This window comes from Sturnira hondurensis, unplaced genomic scaffold (assembly GCF_014824575.4).
Source record: "Sturnira hondurensis isolate 20B ecotype Veracruz unplaced genomic scaffold, ASM1482457v3 Scaffold0014384, whole genome shotgun sequence".
Classification (NCBI taxonomy): Eukaryota; Metazoa; Chordata; class Mammalia; order Chiroptera; family Phyllostomidae; genus Sturnira; species Sturnira hondurensis.
Genome location: NW_028087015.1, coordinates 37,822,810 through 37,842,266, shown reverse-complemented (window position 1 = coordinate 37,842,266; position 19,457 = coordinate 37,822,810). Strand labels below are relative to the sequence as shown.

Below are 19,457 nucleotides of genomic sequence, written 5' to 3'. Positions count from 1 at the left end.
AGCTGTGGTAGCGGAGACGTGGGGAGGTTCTCTTCTGCCGGCTTTTATTGCTCATCAAAATGCTGGGAGTGTCTGTAAGGAAGGATGTTTTGGAGGATTGAGGGAAGAAGAAAAGGTGCCAGATAGTTGCTTAGGAGATGGTACATGGGCGAAAATTGGTGAATTATTGCAGGCTAGCCAGGCACTGCTAAGGGTCCACTTGAAGCCAGTGATTAAGAATTAAAAGTGAGGCGAGTCAGCAGAGTTGTGTCTTATTCGTGCAATGTGCAGCTCCGTGGGTGCACGCTCAGGGTAGCCAAGGAGTTGGCAGCCAGGGTTTGGTTTAGTTTAGCCCGTATAGGGAAGGAAGAGGAAGCAAAAAAATTGGGATTTTGGAGAGTGGTTACCCTCAAAGACGGTGGAATCTGAGCTGAGTGAAGAAAGCAGTGAAGGACAGAAGGGTGTTAGGTGGCAATGGAAAGGTGAAGTAAATGGATAGTTGTTCCGGACTGAGGCAGTCAGTGGCGTTAATATACAGACGAAGGTGCTGTTTGGACACAGGAAACTGCAATGAGATTACAAGGAAGGGCTGGAGTCGGGCAATGAATAGCTGAGATAGAGTGGAGGACAGCGTCGCTGGGGGAGAGGAGTCAGAGGAGTGAAAGACCCGGTTTTCAAAGGCGCATCCCCTGTGCGGACACTCACATCACCAGGGATGGTGCCGAGAGGGGGTTGTGGAGTGGGCGGGAGGCTTAAACTGCAAAAACTGAGGACCCCCCAGCTGGGGTGGCTCAGTGGGCCGAGTGCCCGCCTGCCGGCCAACTCTCCATTGAATGAAGTGAAATACAGCCTTTTCAATTTTGTGAGCTTTCTTCTTTTTTACCTTTTATTTTTACCTAAAATCAGATTTAACAAAAAGTTGCCAAAATAATAACAAAGACTTTCCATATATCCTTCACCCAGACTCTCCTAATGTTAACATGTTACCATACTCATTTTCTTTCTCTCTGTGTATCTGTTTTCCTTTAATCTTTTCAAAATTGAATCCAGACATAATACTTTTAACCCCTAAATGTTTCAGTGTATATTTTCTAAAAATAAAGGCATTTTCTTACATACCCAAGTATTGAATACAGTGGTCAAAAAATTAACATCGAAACAATACTATTACCCACAGACATTATTCAGATTTTGCTAGCTGTCTCAACAATGTGTCTGAAACTTCCCAGGTCATACACTGCATTCACTTGTCATGTCTCCTTAGTCCCCTTTGATCTGGACCAACTGCTAAGTCTGTGGTGTCTTATGACATTGATGTTTTTGGAGACTACAGACCAGTTTGTTTTTTTAGCATCCCTGAATTTGAGTTTGACATTTTCTCATGATTAGGCGCAGGTTCTGTATTTCGGGTAGGAATACCCCAGTAGCGATGCTGTGTTGTCATCGTACGTCACAGCAGAGGGCACGCGAGCTGTTTGCCCCGACGCCGGCGGTCATTTGGTTGGGGTGGTGTCTGCCTGCTGCCTGCACTGGAAGACTGCTGTAATTGTAATTCAGTGGGATTATAACTCCCTTTGTAATTATGCATTTTAGAGGGAGATATTTTGAAACAGTGTCAACACCCTGTTACTCCTTCTTGGTTTTCTTAATCATTTTTTTTCTTTTGTCTTCCAGAATGGTACTGGGAATGTCTCTTGCGACCATGGTTTTACAGAATACTTGCTGTGGTCTTGTCCATCTTCTCTGTGGTTGTCGTGTGGTCAGAGTGCACATTCTTCAGCACAAACCCTGTCTTGTCCCTCTTTGCAGTCTTCATTCAGTTGGCCGAAAAAACATACAATTATATTTATATTGAGGTCAGTTTTTTTTAAACCTGTTATCAGTAAATGTCAGTTCATAGTGCAATCCTTAACATCAGTAGCTTGTCTCCATATATTTCTTCTAGCAATAATGAAAGCAGTGAAGTTTCCCATTGTGTTGTTATTCAGACTTCCAAAAATGACCTTCATTAATTTACCCAGACTATAAAAACCAAGGACTACCCTGGCTGGTGTGGCTCAGTGGATTGAGAGCCGCCTGCCTGCGAGCCAAAAGGTCGTCGCCGGTTCAGTTCCCAGTCAGGGCCCATGCCTGGGCCGTGTCCCCAGTGAGGGCGTGTAAGAGGCAGCTGGCTGATGTGTCCTCACACATCAATGTTTCTCTTCCTCTCTTTCTCCCTCCCTTCTCCTCTCTCTAAAAATAAATAAAATATTTTTTTAAAAAACAAGGACCATATTTGAGGAGAAATGAAAAGATACAGAATAGTGCAAAATACTCTTGAGGATATGTGAATTCTCCTTACGCCAGTGAAGTGACCTAACTTGCAGTCTTCATGTGAACAGTTGCCCAGGGAATGGGAGAGCAGGCTTCCTTCCGGAGGAAGATTCGACACTTAGGGATAGGATGTGAGGTGGTTGAGTTGTGGTTTTTTTCATAATTTCGTTTTCTTCAGTGGTTAAAACATCCATTACTGATATATCTCAATTTTAGAATGCCAGCACCTGTTAGCTGGAAATAAAGGCTAATACTATGACAGTTTGTAAAGTACTGAAGCCCATTAGCCTCAATCTGGGCTTTTTCGTCTGTTTGTTTTTGTTTTTTCAGATTGCTTGCTTCCTTTCCATCTTCTTCCTAAGTATCTGTGTGTATTCTACTGTGTTCAGGATCCGTGTGTTCAACTACTATTACTTGGCTTCACACCACCAGACTGACGCGTACAGCCTCCTTTTCAGTGGCATGTGAGTAGACTGCGTTTGGAAACGGGGAGTACCTCCGCTGCATGTGCCCTTATGGGTCTCTCTCTTACTTCTTCCTGCTTTGGGGTCTTCCACTAACCCCTGCATTTCTCGGAACTAACCGATTAGGTTTAAATATTAATTCCACTAACACTTGTATTTCTCTGAACTAACTGATTAGATTTAAATATTAATTAGTTAGTTGATTGCTAGCTAAATAACACGAAGTTCAAAGTTAAAGTAGGTATGTGAGATTAGGATGGAAAAGAAAGACATAGTGAACCTGGATATACCAATTAGAGATTTGGTAAATGAGTTAGTAAAAAAAATGGAAACATTTGAGAGGGGTGTCTAACCCTCGGCCAGAATGTCTCCCAAGTAAGTATGGGAGAGTCACATTAATAATTCAAAATATATAAAATACAGATAGATGAAAATAACAGTTACAATGATCTGAAATGTTGTTACTACAGTTTAATGTAATATAAAATAATTTTGCTGCTTTATTTTTATACGTGCTGTTCATAAATGCTATTGCAGGTTATTTTGCCGCTTGACTCCTCCCTTATGTCTTAATTTCTTGGGTTTGACGCATATGGACTCCTCCATCTCTCACCAGAACACGCAGCCAACAGCTTACACATCTGTACGTACGGTCGGGAAGTAGCGTTCTTTGGGTTCGCTGTCCACATGGGGTGTTATTGTTCTGGGGTTTTTGGTGCAGAAGGTTCTGTAGCACAACCTGGACCTTTTTTAAATAACTGAAACTTTCTTTTAAAGGTTGCGTATATAATTACTAAAGACTGGATAAAAGTGATTTTGCTTTTTTAATTTTATTTTTATTTCTTAAGACTTTTTTCATTGTTATTCTGTTACAGTTCTCCCAGTGTCCCCCCTTTCCTCCTCTGCCTAGCCCATCCCCCACTCCCACATCAGTCCCCACACTGCTGTCCATGTCCGTGGGTCACTCACGCATGTTCTCACTCACGCATGTTCTTTAACTAGTCCCTTCCCCTTTCTGTTACAAAAAAGGTTTTTTGGTTCATGTAACTCATCCAGCTGAGTAGTAACAATAGGCCCGCCCTGTAATAATGGTAACTTTTCTATTTATAGTATAATGTAGAGGATAATTTTCAGTGCTGTTTGTAAAATATTAATTTTCTTTAGGAGAAAGCCTTAATCAAATTAAGATATAATCAGCATGTAACATTGTATTAGGTTAAGTTATACAACATAATGATTTGATATATACATATATTGTGAAATGATTACCACAGTAAATTTAGTCAACATTCATCACTTCCTAACAATTTGTTTTCTTATGAGAAGAAGTTAAATATCAGTGCTTTATTTATACTTTTTAAAAAGTCCAAATTAATATATGTGGTTTTGTGTGAGTTTTCTAATGATAGAAAAAATAAAAGATATAGAACTGTACTGATTTAACTTTTTTCTTGTTCCTCAGATTATGGGTTCCATGAAAGTTTTATCCTTTATTGCAGATGGATTCTATATATATTACCCTATGCTGGTAGTAATTCTCTGCATTGCTACTTATTTTAGGTAAGCAACCTAACATCATTTATTTTTTCACACGCTCTTAGCCTGATCTGGGTACCTTTTCCTCTTAAAGCTCTGTTAAATATTTACTGGTCGGGTTCTGGTTATTTTTTGTTTTATTGTGGCTTCAGGGATGCTGGGAGTAGCTTAAAAGGATTGCTTGAGTGATAAGGTAGGGCTCTTTCTCTGAAGATATTTTCAGGAAAAGAGAGGTCAAGTTATTCGTTATAAACACTTAGGCTACAAAATGATAGGCCGAATTACAGAATGCTAACTCGAAGTCCTGGCCGTCAACACTGACAGCCAGTGTCACTTATAAAACAGCCCATGCCCAGCTTCTACCCAGTGACATAAGTTAGTCTTCAGGCTGTCCCCCATTCAGTGCCAGCCTTCTTGAGACTTCAGGTTGTAGCCAGCACAGAAGGTTAGGCAGCGCCTGGAAGGTTGGGAAGTACGTGGGCTGCTCTTTTGTGCGGGATTGGGAAAAGTGGTGGGGTCTTGGAGGCAGGACTCAGAAGGAGGAAAGGACAGAGATGCTTGGCGTGCAGCACCCGTCCTCCCTACCCGCACCTGTCAGGCGCCCTCACCCCGCACCCTGCCGCCCCTCTGCCGCGTGAAGGCTGCTGGACGTACCAAAGGTGCCGCTTTCTAAGAAACGGTGTTTTGATGTTAGTTTGCTTTCCTAACAAATTTAAGTTTTATCCAACCACTTTTTATTTAAATCTTATAATACCATTATATGGTTATTACAAATAATATGTGTGTACTCGCTTTAGGCTATTGAGTAAATACATAAGTATTGTTTGAAATAAATTCTCTATTGAATTTTTTAAAGCACCTATATTTTGCCTTCTCATAGGTAAAGGAACTAACTATTATAATTTAAAATAAAACTGTTAATGTGAACTGATAATAAATCTATTGGTTTGAGATTTTCTGTAAGGTAGAAAAGACTTAGCTTTACACTGTGAAGAGAACAGTCATCTTTCTGGTGTCCGAAGCTGTTTTGATTATATGCTTATTCCCTTGAGAAGTTTATTAAACTACTAATGGAACACTAAGAGCTTGTGATGTATAAATTGTGTCATGTTAGTAGTTATTTGGGTTAGATTAGCATCTCTTCTTATTAGATCATTGCATGGACCAAAGAATGGATGGGGCAGTGCTTTGTCAATTATAATATCTTAAATATAAAGAATAATTAGTCTAAAGGGAAAATTGTTAAACTTAAAAATAACTCCTTAAAAGTGTTATTTTAGATTTCATTACAATAGACCTGAGGATCAATTTGTCTTTAAGGAAAAAAAGGTTATATTTCTCCATTTTCAAATTACCTCTCAAAGCAGTTACTCTATTTCAGGGATATATGAAGCAATGTCCTGCTGACATTTCATTGGTAACTTGACTCCATTTATTCATTTAGTTAGTTGTGTAACTTGACTGTATAGGTCCATTTTTTCTTGAGAAATGCTGCTTTAATTGGTATAAATAATACCCGTATTACTAGCAACACAGCCATGCCCAGAGCTGATTTTCAGATTTAACTGTCTGGAGTGTGTAAGGCTGCTCACTGACACTTTACACGAAGCTAAGACTTTTCCACAGACAGTTACGTAGTTCAGGGCTTCTCACCCTGAACCAGGGTGTCCAACTCACTCTCACCAGGGGCCACATCAGCCTCTCAGTTGCCTTAAAAGGGCTGAATGTAATTTTAACTCCTTAACAGTTAAGGAGTAGTTCCATTTACACAGTCCTAAAATTATTCCGGCCCTTTGAAGGCAACCGCGAGGCTGATGTGGCCCCCGGTGAAAATGAGGTTGACACCGCTTCCCTAAGGAATGTGGTATTGCCACAGGATGTGAAGGTGGCAGGGGAGTGTTTAAAATCAGTTTAAAATCACAGAACTAGCAGTATTAGCTGTGTGGATGTGAGTAAAGACCAAATTGCTTTTGTATTATAGCTATGGTTTAGCATCCTGGTATAATAATTTTCTAAAGGTATGGAAATGGCCTAACTTAGTTTGTTTCGTTAAGAAATCTGCATGCGCTCCATACCCTAGTCCATGCGGTCCTGGGCATGTAAGCTTCTTAGAAATGGAAGTAGGTACTTCCTAGAGACAAATGAAACTCTGTTAACTTGCTCTGATAGCTAAAAAGAAAGCACAGGCTTCTTTGGGGGTGACGGCACTAAAGACGGTTTGTCTGCATGTTTACAATGGGAAATAATGCTCTTTTCTCTTTTGGAAATCTACTTTACTAGTTTGGGGACTCGTTGTTTGAATCTCCTTGGTTTCCAGCAGTTCATGGGAGATAATGATATGACCTCGGACTTAGTCGATGAAGGAAAAGAATTAATCAGGCGAGGTAAGATTTATCTTTTAAAATAAATGAAGGGAAAGTGCAAAGACTCAAAATACAAAATTAATATTTGTATAATTTATAATATCTAATTTATCTTAAGAAATCAATATTTAACTAAAAACCTGCATAAGGCCTTTATAGCAAAAATAATTTGAAAACATAAATGATTGTTTCGTCTAAGAAATTCTGCAGCAGAAATTTTTTAGTGTGTCTGTAGGTAAATAATGCCCTTGTATTACGTTGGAGTCATTTGTATGTTTACTTTGAGGCAGATACGCCAGGTTCTTCTGTACAGCTATAAAACTCATTAATTTAGAAAAGATGGGTTCAATACTGCACAGGAAATCCATTCAAGCCAAGGCCGGTTTTTAGAAATTGATGAATGATCATTAACAACCTGTTAGAATACATGGCACTCTACTAGAATCTAGTTCCAAAACTGAATGTATCAAATTCCTGATGTTCAAGTGACGGTAGGACAGGGTAAAAAACACAAAACTTGAGTTTGGGGACATTGATTCTTGGCTGCTCTCCCTGCTTGGGTCTGGGGCTTTTGTACGATCATTGGTCAAATGAAAGCCAGAATTTGTTGCCGCTCTAAAATACATTGGTGTAGCCTTCACATGCTCTCATAGGACGGTGGTGTCTAGTGAATATGACAGTTCTGTTGCTTTCTGCATTAATTAGAGCTCATCTGGAGTATCGTCCAGGCCTTGGTAAGGTTTTCAAGAATAAGAACGATAGGTCAGAAGCTACTTAGAGGCCAGAATTGTGAGTCTGTAAAGCACATCCTGGGGGGAAAACCACTGGGTATCCAGCCCGAAGAGAGTAGGGGAAAGACACTTATGCCGAAAGAAGCATGACCTTCACTTAGAAGATGGAACATAAAGAAAAGGGAAGCTACAGAGAAGCAAGTTGCACGTCACCCTGAAGAAGAACCGTTTCCTCACGGGGACTGGACAGAGCCTCAGGGCCATGGCCAGCGAGAGTGCAGGAGGTGTTCACTGAGCAGCTAGGTGGGGTCCAAGGTCCTTTGCAACAGTGACCGATCACCTTTGACTTTGTAGTAATTTAAAGGAAATTGGTCATAGCCTGGTGCTTTACTGCAGTTACTCGACATCTAACTAAACCCTGTTACACCAAGTCTGAGACCACTTTTCTGTCTCTAGAGAAGAGAAAAAGGCAAAGGCAAGAAGAAGGTGAAAACCGAAGAAGGGTAAGTACAGTACTTATTAAATTGCTGTATCCTAAAGATTAATGTGAAATATCGTAAAATTTTCGCTGATTTAGAATAATTGGCTAGAGACCAGAGAATGGCTGGGAAAGACATGATCTATTTGTGAAGACAGGTAACTTGACTAGTTTTGTACCTATGAGCTGGGTGTCTCATCAGACATGGCTAGAAAGTCACGGGTAATAAATGCCCGTCCAGCAGTGTCTGGAGGGAGGTGGGTGCTCAGTAAGTAATACTAAGTGAGTGACTAAATTCGTCAGTCTTACTTATATTAAAGTAATTTTGATTGCTTTAAAATTATACTTTTTTATGATATGACATTACTGTTACTAGTGTTTTTCACTCTTCATTTGCCAAGATAAAACTAACCTCCTCCTAGAGAGTGAAAAGGTAAAAAGTGGGAAAAACTGGTCACAGCTACCACACACTTGCAGCCCCGAGGTGGATCTGTGCTGCAGCAGTGGAGGCTGAGGAGACGTGAGACTCGTCTCCCCGTGTTGTCGAGTGGGTCTCGTAAAAGGAGACTTGTCCTTCACTCAGAGCCATAACGAGAACCAGAGGGCGGAAGTTCCTGGAGATGGAGTTCACCTCCCTGTGAAAACGCCCTTGGTTTACCACGATTGCAGGGGCGATTGTGCATGGGAGCTTCGGTGTCATCTAGTAAGAGAGCCAAGACACATCTGACGGGGCTGCTTTAGAATGCAGCCCGGCTCCGCGTGGGCGGTTGAATGAGATGACCTCATCTTCTCCTTTCAGTGATCAACTGTCAGAATTTAGTGAGTAGGATCCGCTTAATACGGGTCTAATGAAACGAAGGCTGCACTCAGTGCCGTGTGGGTTGTTACCTAACCATCTCTGTAGACAGCTTTAATTTTGCTCTCAGAAATGACTTTAGGGGTCTCTAAATTTGTGTTCACTTGGGTAGAAGGAAATTTTGTCAACATCTCATTAATTGTGTGTTCTCATAACTTCTACATGGTCAAGTTAAGTTTATTGTAATTGTGATATTGTTTTGACATTTTAGATAAAAGAATGGAATGACAAAATAATCATAGCTAGCAAGTATGTCTATAAATGTCATTATTTGTGAAAGTTAAGTTTGGAAACTATTAAAATCATATAAAGATAAAAATTATTGACCTATGATTTTGCTTTAATATCAGAATCTCTGATATTCTTTTTTAAAGATTTTATTTTTATCTATTTTTAGAGAGAAGGGAAGGAAGGGAGAAAGGGAAGGAGAAAAACATTGATTGTCTCTGGAACATCCCCAACTGGGGCCCTGGCCTGCAGGCATGTGCCCTGACTGGGAATTGAACTAGTGACCTTTAAGTTCACAGGCTGGCATTCAATCCACTGAACCACACCAGTCAGGGTGACCTGTGATTTTTAAAGGCACTGTGCTAGTTACACTGATTATCTAATGAATTTCTGATGAGAAAGAATTAAATTATATTACTCTATACATATATAATCTATGACACTGATGAATTATTTTCTGTCTGAGTTCTTTGGTTATATACTCATCTGTATTTTTTTTTCTAGGAATGGAAAGAACGTTATGGGCATAATAGAGAAGATTCTACTAGAAACAGAAATGTTCATGTTGATTCAAAAGAGTCAAATTTTTCAGATATCAGTATGAACCGATGTGAGTAGTTCATTGTCTGAGTAATTTTTCCTTATGTGTGCTTGTGTAGAGACTGAGGACTCGGGTGCCCATTCAGAGATGGGGTTCTGCAGTGACTTTCCTTTTTCGTGTCTCTGTATCAGGGGGAGGGAAACTCAAATATACATTCTGGCAGCAAAGGAGACATCAGGGATGTAGGTGAACAGTTGTAATTGTGCCACCCTAAGTAATAGCACTGATCCCAGGCATGTTCTAGGCAGGTTCTGATTATTTCTGTTATTTACCTAGGTGTTTTTCTTTATTTGTGTATTAGTGGATTTAAGTGTACATTCATTTTTATACAGTTTACTGACTGGCCCATATGTGCCGTGGACTTTCCCAGGTATACAGGGATATAGAGAACATAAATTTCTACCCTTGAGGTGCTCATAATCAGTGAGGAAGTGATACCAGACAGGAGACCTTTGCCACTGGGTAGAGAAACCTCCCCACGACCTTAACCGTGTCCTCTGCCCTGGAAAGGCGGCAGGAAGCCTGTCTGTGCAGAAGTGGCACTGAGTCAGGGGCAGAGCTCGTCTGCCTTTGGAGTCATACGCAGCGGTGCGCACCTGGTGCGGAGGGAGCTCGGCGCAGGGCTGGACCGAGTTCTTTACTGGGAAGGGATTTTTGTGATGGAGGATGTAACTCTCCAGGCGAACGTGTTTCAGGCAGAAGCAATAGTGAGTGACAGGAGAGAACTTTTGGGGAAATGCAAGTTTTTCTCTGATTAGAGCCTAAAGCAGGAGTGTCTGGCCCATGGCCTGTGGGCTGGATTCGGCCCAGGATGGCTGTGAATGTGGCCCGACACAAAATTGTAAACTCATCTGGTGCCCAGGACACCAGAAGGCTGGACCCCTGGGAGGATCCTGGAGAGCGGGGAGGCTGCAGAGATAGCTTGGACACAGATATTACTGTGCTCAGACGTTTGTAATTTGTCCCAAAGATAAGATTTCAGCCTGGAAGGCTGAAAGCATACTCAGAATTTTGATCCAGAAGGATTTCGACAGCAGTGTAAAGCATGATTTTCAGGGAAGCGAGCCCCAGAAACCAGTTTGCTGTCTGTTTTGGTAATGCTGCCAAGAAATGAAGAGGGCCTGGAATGAGCAGTGACCCTAGAGATGAAGAGGAAAGGGTGGACTCGAATGACACTGAGAGCGGAAGAAAGAGGGGGGAGCTAACGTTTAGATAAAGCTAGGAAACAAGGGGGGGGGTTCACAGAAAGATCTGGAAGCTTGTTTACCATGGAATAGCAGTTCACAGAGTAGGAGGATCTGAGAGCAGGAGAGCAGGTAAGAGAAACACGAAGCCTCAGGATGGAGAGTTAGAGGGCGCCTGGCATGCGGCGGACAGCCGGCGCTTGCCGTGGGAGTAAGAGACAAGACGAAGGGGAGAGTCCAAGGTGTGATAGAATGGCTTTGCCCTACGTTTTCTAAAAGCACCCTATCATACTATTTATCATTTCAATCTGATTGTAAGGAACCCTGTAGTTATCTTTTCTCAATATTGTCACAGTCAAAATTCAGATCCTTTAAACCTGACTTTCCTTTGGTTTCATAGACTGTGACCCATAAAGACAATAGAAAAGTAAACATTTTTCTTCCTTTTTTGCAGCAGCAGCATCCAAATATACCAGGGCTAATAATAGGACTGAAAGGGACCGAATAGAACTCCTACAAGACGCAGAACCCTTGGATTTTAATGCAGAAGCATTTACCGATGATCCTCTTGACCCTGAATCAGGAAGGCAAGTCCAGCTCTGTCATTGTGTGCCCAGCATTCCTCTGACATTTGAATAACGCTGCCTGGACAAGCTAAGTAATATAAGGAACATGTCCATCTTCACTACTCATAAAAAGCTTGTTAAGCAGCCTTTGGTACCTTTTTATACCTTCTAATGTGTTTCTGGTTTTTAAATTGTAGTGTCCGGGGTGGTCATTGAAATCTTAACTGAAGACTCTAGTGGCATTATAAGTAAGCAGCACTGACTATGAAGTAAGAGTCTTAGATTCACAATGCCTATTTCTGACAATCTCATTTATAGAATTTACCATGTTTAGCAATAGCCACCTAGCTATGACTGGGCGTCAGATACTATTCTAAGCGCTTTTACAATGATGCTGTATTTTGTGGTTGTAACTGCAGTTGGATTTGAATCCAGAGAGGCTCAGTATCTTATCCAGAGTCACACAGCTTGTAAATGGCAAAGTCAGGTATTCAAACCCCAGGACTCTGGCTAGAGTCTGTGCTTTTAGCAGTGATGCTATGTGGAAATTATTAAACAAAAGCAAATGTAACATGCATGAAAATTTTGCTATACTATTGCCTATAAATAGCAAAAAAATATTCTATTTATATTCAACAGTCAAGAGTGTTGTTGAATCTCCTAAGTTCCCTTCTGTGTTTTACACCTCCCCACCCATTTTCTCTCACAGCTTTCACCTGGTCATACAGGCGCTCCAAGCTCTAAATAGTTAGTGGTTGGCTGACTTATGACCATGTAAATCTCTTTGGGATAATGGCCTTGGAAAAGAGATTGTTACTTCCAGCTGCTGGAGAGATGTTACAGTGCTGATGAATTATGTAGCCACTTCCTTTTAATGCGTCCTTCTTTTCCTTTATTATTTTTGATGCCTCAGATCATTTCTTTATCTGTCTTTCAGGTATCAGCCTGGTGGACGATACCTCTCGATGTCTCGCAGCAGAATATTTGATGATGTTTAAAGTCTGAAAGAATCTATGGAATAACTAACCGAAATCAACACATCAGTTCAATCTTTATGAACATCCGTATACCCCAGAATTTACGCAGTATTCTCAGTGAAATGTTAGGATAAGAAGGACACTGAAAATTAATCACATCTTAGTAATGATAGTTCATTTTGCACTGACTAGAGTAGCATCTTGCCCAGTAGAACTTACCCCATCCATTTCTGCAGCGTCTGCCTTCGCAGTGCAGTTATGGTTGGAGGGATCGAATTCATGATAAAGATCACGGTATGTTGGGATCAAGTAATCCAGTTTGTCTCAGATTTTCTTTTCCAGAAGAGTTGATTCAAAGCTCTAAGGAAGCCCTTAGTCAAACTTAATAACATTATACAGCTCTTGATTTACATTTTTCTGTTTTTAAAGAATATGTTAATCGTCTATTTCCCACGGAATTGAAGACCTCCAATAATAACCCTATTTACAAAACCCATGTCTTAACACAAGGCTTACTTACCAACACAACTGAATGTAACAAGCTCCTTTTCAACTCTGTGTCTGGCAGTGAGGGTGTCGCACGTACAGTTAAGGTTAAACTTCAGCCGGTGGTGTACGTGTCTTGAGCATGTGCACTCCGATGGGGCGGCGCATGGTTCCTTCCTTTTGGGTAGTGACTGGAAATTGCTGTATGCCTTTGGTATTGCTTTGCAAGGATTTTCAGTCCATCTTTATCATTAGCGTGTTGATTTGTTTTGATTATTCCATCTAGGGAGAACCCTACATATTAATTGTAAATAGTAGGATTTTTTTTTAATAACCAAAGATTCTCCCAGAATTCTCTAATTTTGAAGGTGCCTGTTTAGGCTTTTTGAAAAATAGCATTTAGTTACTCAAAGGTAAAAAGCAAATCCATTTTCCGTTAATACCAACACTTTAATTGTGGTTTGTAGAAAACAGAAAACTACAGGCAGACCTTAGGGATATCATGCATTCGGTCCCGAACCACAGCAGTGAAGTGAGTCTTACAGTAAAGTGAGCTCTCATCTCTTTGCTGATGGAGGGTATTGCCTTCGATTTCTGAAAACAGTAACATCTATGGGGGCAGATAAAGCGAAGCACAGTGAAGTGAGGTGTGCCTCTGTATTGGAACGTAAGTGTGTAATACCTTGTTGGTTAAACGTGCTTATTATTTTGAATTGATTTTTTTAACCTCTGTGTTTCAGTCAGAGCTGTTAGGAATTATATTTTAAATCAGCACATTATACAGTGAACATAGTCAGGCAAAACCCACTGGCAGAGTTTTTGTGTCCCTGATGTGGTGTCAAGTCTCAGCGGCCCCACGCTGTGGGCTCACCCGAGGTGGCTGTGCCCGGGACGGTCTCTGCTGCAGCCCTGCCGCCCCGGTAACCTTCATGTGCTCACCGTCACTCCCGAGTGGTCTGGCCTGAAACGAATTACATAGTCACTCTCACAGTACGATTACATGTTTCTTAAAAATAGTCTTTCCCTGAGTCATACTTTTTCATTTTTATTTTTATCCTTAGTGTTATCATATAAATGTTTAAAGACGCAGACAGATACTAAAGGAATGGTGTATTCTAGTTATCTAATTTTCTTCAAATTTTTTAAAATTAGCTCCCTTTTAAAATAATTATCAGTGGATAGGTTTTACTGTCAATCAAAGGCCACATAAAGTCTCCATTTGCGGTCACACACACACACAGCCTTACATCGTGATGGGTGGGTAGAGGGCAGCCCACCAGGAGCAGAGAGAATTCAGTGCTGTCTGTAATTTCGTGACTGATCTCTGAATACCTTGGGCAAATCACGTAACCTATCAGTGCCTCGATTTCTTCATTTGCAAAATGAAGATGGAACTCGCTATTTACCTCCTGATCTACCTCACAGGCCTATTGTGAGGGCATTGAGCTGAGGTTTATGTGGTGGAGCTGAAAACGAAAACAAACTCAGTCGTTAGCAGTCCCATTTGCCCACTGGTACTCGAAGGTGTGGAATGGGGAAATGGTCGCCCACGGAGGGATCCGGATTCTTGTCATTGTAGGGAATCTGACGAGTCCCCAAAGCAAAAACTCTTCTGGGACAATTCACCAAAAGTCCTGTGAAAGTAGTATTTTATTATTTAGTCTTTGGAATATTTCCCTCAAGTAAAATGTTTCTCATCAGGTTTTGTCATAAAAATCAGATGCTATTGTAGAAGCTGAAGTAGAAAAAGAGAAGAAATGATTCAGTTGCTTTTATAACTTACAATGCTCTAAGACAAACTGATAGGAAAGTGTTAGGAAATGTACTACTTTCTTTTAGTATTACATTTTTATGATTATAATAATTGAAGTATTATACTCCATGAACAGAAGATCACTTTATGACTTCTGAGTTACTTCCCAAATGATTTTGGTTAAATGACCCAGAGTAGTCAACTTTATTAGCAGAATTTATCTTGCTGGATCTTATATACGATCATTTTGGAAAGTAACCTGGCTAGATAAATTTGAGTTCAGAAGGCAGCAATTTAATCACTGAAAACCAAGAGTTTATTGCTAGGGAACTAAGTTAATATTTATTAAGCCACTGGTGTAAAAAACAGTAAACAAAAGATTTCTTCCTGAAGAGCTTATTAAAATGTAATAAAATCTACTGCAAAACATCACTACTAAAATAACACACTGTACATGCAACGTACATCCCTTGAAGTATTACTTTTGGCAATTACCTTTTTATGTCTTTCTTACATAATAATAATCTGATTAAATTTTGTATATTATTTTTCTATAATTGTTACATAAGGATATTCAGGAAGCCAGTAATTCAAAATAATCATTGCTGAAAGTAATGATTCATAATGTATGTCATAAATCACTGGTAAGTTGCAAATTGTTTTTGTTACTCCCTCAATAATCCTTTATTGCCCTGGTTGGTGTAGCTCAGTGGATGGAGTGCCAGCCTGCAAACCAAAGGGTTGCTGGTTCTGTCCCCAGTCAGGGCACAGCCTGAGTTGTGGATCAGGTCCCCAGTAGGGGGCATGTGAGAGGCAACCACACACTGATGTTTCCCTCCCTCTCTCTCTCTCTCCCTTCCCTTCTCTAAAACTAACTAAATAAAATCTTTAAAAAAATCTATTATTATCAATACAGCAGTTTTGTAAAAATCATTATTAAAATGAGAAATAAGGTATAAACCTAATTATTAGAATTTATTCTCTTACCAAATGAATATAAGGGTGTCAGAATAATTTCATCACACAAGAGGCCCTCATTTCACACGAGCTAAAGTGAAACACCCAGTGGTTCTGTATTTATGAAAAACAGGTCAGACAACTTGACACTCCAAACCTTCAAAAAGAAATGCTGCCAGTTGATTTTTTGGGGGCTCTACTGTTTGATTAGATGATCAGTTCTTAAATTTATGCCATTTATGTACCCAAATGAAATTCATTGTGAATGGGAAAGGCAATGTGTGTTTTCTTTTTTTGTAAAGATTTTATTTATTTATCTGTAGAGGGGAAGGGAAGGAGAGAGGGAGAGAAATGTCAATGTACGGTTGCCTCTTGTGGGTCCCCTGCTGGGAACTGGCTTGCAACCCAGGCATGTGCCCTGACTGGGAATCGAACTGCGATCCTTTGGTTTGCAGGCCCGCGCTCAATCCACTGAGCTACACCAGCCAGGGCAATGTGCGTTTTATTAAGTGTATTTTAGCATATTAATGGAGGAATTTCATTTATGTACAATAGCAAACCTCACTTTTTTATAACTTTAATAGGCTTAGGGAATGTTCTTGATGGTATGTTGGTTGCCATTTTAAATGAAAAAATACACGCTCTGTAATTAATACATACCATTCAGTTGTGTTTTATATTTGAGATTTGAATGGACTAAGCCTGAAAATCACAAGGATAAATATATTGACACTAAGAGGCAAACCTTGTTCTTGAAAACTCTTAACATACTTGAATCTCCAAAGTGTATTGGATTGGACTGGATTAAATTCTAAATGTAAGAAAATAGGCTTAAAGGTGTATCTTTCTTTTCTTCCCTTTCTCATTCTGCTTATACTTCCCTTTCTTTACAAAGCCTCTCTTTAGAGCATGACTTTTCAGGTCTTGGCAGATTTGTTTTCTATTGTTTATTTTTTATTTAATCTTTATTGTATTTTCCCGTTATTCTGTTGTTTTGTGTAACAGTTGTTTTTGATAGTCATCAGTACACTCAAAGCAACTAATTTTGACTCCAGATCCCACTGCTGAAATGGCAGTTTCGCACCTGAAGTAGTGGAACAGGTTTAGTTAGTCAGCGTGGTCTGTGCACCCGTGTGTAGTCTTGTCAATTGCTAAGGAGGGCACTTCAGTGAAACAAATGATTCTCAGTGTAATTCTAGCCTAAAAATGGATTTCCAAAAGCAGTGATTGTTAAAAAAACAAAACAACAAAAAATGTTTAAAATATTGAGACTGCTCTGGCTTGAGTGGCCCAGCTGGTTGGAGCATTATCCTATAACCCAAAAGGTTGCAGGTTCGCTTCCTGGTCAGGGTACATACGTTGCAGGTTCAATCCCTGGTTCAGGCACTTATGGGAGGCAACAAATTGGTCTTTCCATCTCCTGTCGACATTTCTCTCTCTCCCTTCCTTTCTAAAAGGAATGGAAAAAAAAAATGTCCTCAGGTGAGGATTAAAAAAAAAAAGCCCTTGACATTTTTTTAAGGAGGGGGTTCATAAATATAACATTGTTGTTAAAATTTTTATTAGGAGAGGTTGAAACAGTGTGAGAGGGTTGGAGGAGGCCTTCTAAAATAGGAGTTCCTCTGTAGTGGGTCCTTCTGTCCAAGGCTGACTTTTTCCTGCTTTACAGGGGGACCGGCCCTGTGCGTCACCTCCCCCACCTCCCCCATCGGAGCCTACGCTAGCCCTGCTCTGTCCCTGACCCCACCCACTGCAGTGGGGACTTGCTCTCACCGATAAAGTCTTTCCCGCTCAGCCTGATTTTCCTAAAATTTTATTCTCATTTTTGAAAGACCTGTCCATTGAGGTTGATGGAAGCCTTATTGTAATTTTAAGCTTGTTAATAATGCAAGAATAATGACACACTCCTTTTCTCATTGATATCCCGAGAGACATTTGTTTTTAATATACTCTTAGGGGAAAATTTGCTCTTTTCCTCTGAAAATCTCTTATGTGGTTATTTTGATCTCAGATTATTTTTGCAAAAAGAAATCTTACTATACTTAGTACAAAAAAATAGAAAGAGTGGCTTACTGTGGCAGACATATAGGGTAAAGTCAAAATGTATTCATCTGACTATACACCATTTCGAGTTGATACTGCTCATGTCAGTCTTATCAACCTAGCTGCTTAGTGCTGTATTCCTCAAAAGAAAGTTGGCTAGCATCTTCCCTTCTTAGTATGCAGAGTTGTGGGGGAGAGACTGTGTATTTATTTTTTAAAAGTAATCCAATGGATTTGTTTTTGTCCATATTTTGAAAACAAGATTGAAGAATTTTTCTCATTTTAGAAGGTAGAGAACATGTGGATCTGTCTTTTAAATTACTGTAATCTAATATATATTTATAAATTATAGCATTGAAAGAGTTCTGATATTGATATTGTTACTTCGTAGTATTTAATTTTTATAAAATGTTTTATAAGTAACTAATTATAGTATTGCTTTTAGGTAGTCTGAAAAAAATCTTTCTCAAATAAATTCTGCCCAGAACCTATTTCCTTAGGGCAATATTCTAAAGTTCAGTAGTCCGGTATGAATTTGAAATACTCCTGTATCTGTTCAGTATCTTTTTATATATATCAGTACCCAAGCAAAGTATAATAAACGCCTAATTTCTGTGTTGCATTAATAAAGTATGTGCAACTTATCTAATTCAGTGGATTAGTTGAAATAAAAGATAAGTCTTTTTCAATGTGTATCTGATCATAATTTTCCAAAATGTTTATTATGTTTGTGGTGCATGATGCCAAATTTATCTTCAGTCAGCCATTGCTACCTGATATGTATATCTGATCAGTGGTTGTGGATTTAACTATTTTTCTCTGCAGATTTTCACTACATTTTCAAATACTGAAAAGAGCTGCAAAGTGCTATCTATAAGTAAATTAGCATCTTTGGCCTTATCTGTGCATAATGTTCTCTCAGTTTGGTTTTGACAAACTCATGGACTTGCAATTGCTCTGTAGTATTTTAACTTATTGTGATGTAATACATTTTTTGAAATGTTTGATTTGCTGTTAAAATATAGAAAATTATGTAGCTTTGCATGAAATAAAGTACATTTCTACAAATTACTAATAATTTTTCTCATTATTTATGTGTTTTGCATCATACTTTCTTTAAGATCAAATTCTGTTAAACAGACTAAATCATTCTTTGTTCCTTACAAATTTATTAACAGATATTATAAAAATAAATGTTTTAAGATGTACTTTCGATTCCATATTACTTTATCTGTTTGTCACTAAAATAAGGAATTGTAATAAAAACTAGAGCAGAAATCACTGAAATTGAAAACAAGAAAAATCAGCAAAAACAAAAGGTAGTTGTTTGAAACTATAAAATTGATGGAACCCCAGTCAGGCGAGCAAGAAAACAGAGCTGTTTTTCTATATATCAAAAAGAACAACTGAAATTTGAAGTAAAAAACACCACCATTAACATTAGCTACTGCAGTAAGACAAGAAAAGGACTGTCTGCTTGCAGATGACATAACTGTCTATGTAGAAAATCCAAAAGAAATTACAAGAAAAATACTAGAACCAGTAAGTGATTATAGCAAGTTTGTGGGATTCAAGGTTAATATGCAAAAATCCGTCCCTTTTCCCATATACTGGCAATGGGCAAGTGGAATTTGAAATTAAAAACAATACCATTTACATTAGCACCCCCAAAATGAAAAACTTGAGTCTACATTTAACAAAAAAATATGTCAGCTGTACATGAGGAAAAGAACACCACTGCTGAAAGGAATGGCAGAACTGCGTAAATGGAGAGAGGGTCCATGTTCATGGGTAGGGAGATTCCGTATCATCGAGTCGTCAGTTCTTGGGTTCCGAGTGCACATTTTCACAATCTCTTCAACACCGATTTCTGCTTCAGCTGACGTGAAGTTGCTTCCCAAAGCAGGCCCCACTGCCACCTCCTCATCTAGCCCTGGGCTCC

General features: G+C 39.5%; 1 protein-coding gene across 4 annotated transcripts in view; it reads left to right on the top strand.

Moving 5' to 3' along the window:
- LMBRD2 (LMBR1 domain containing 2) overlaps positions 1 to 13,010 on the top strand; it is a 36,042-nt gene extending 23,032 nt beyond the window's left edge. The window contains exons 10-18 of one of the 4 annotated variants that reach the window (XM_037063179.1): positions 1,654 to 1,835; positions 2,623 to 2,756; positions 3,294 to 3,399; positions 4,219 to 4,316; positions 6,573 to 6,676; positions 7,843 to 7,889; positions 9,453 to 9,558; positions 11,194 to 11,320; positions 12,237 to 13,010. In XM_037063179.1, the coding sequence (XP_036919074.1) occupies positions 1,654 to 1,835; positions 2,623 to 2,756; positions 3,294 to 3,399; positions 4,219 to 4,316; positions 6,573 to 6,676; positions 7,843 to 7,889; positions 9,453 to 9,558; positions 11,194 to 11,320; positions 12,237 to 12,297 (965 nt within the window). In that variant the 3' untranslated portion in view covers positions 12,298 to 13,010. Of the gene's footprint in view, positions 1 to 1,653; positions 1,836 to 2,622; positions 2,757 to 3,293; positions 3,400 to 4,218; positions 4,317 to 6,572; positions 6,677 to 7,842; positions 7,890 to 9,452; positions 9,559 to 11,187; positions 11,321 to 12,236 lie in introns of those variants that run through there. The other 3 variants (XM_037063178.1, XM_037063177.1, XM_037063180.1) reach the window with 3 other exon arrangements.
- Positions 13,011 to 19,457: the final 6,447 nt, after the last annotated feature.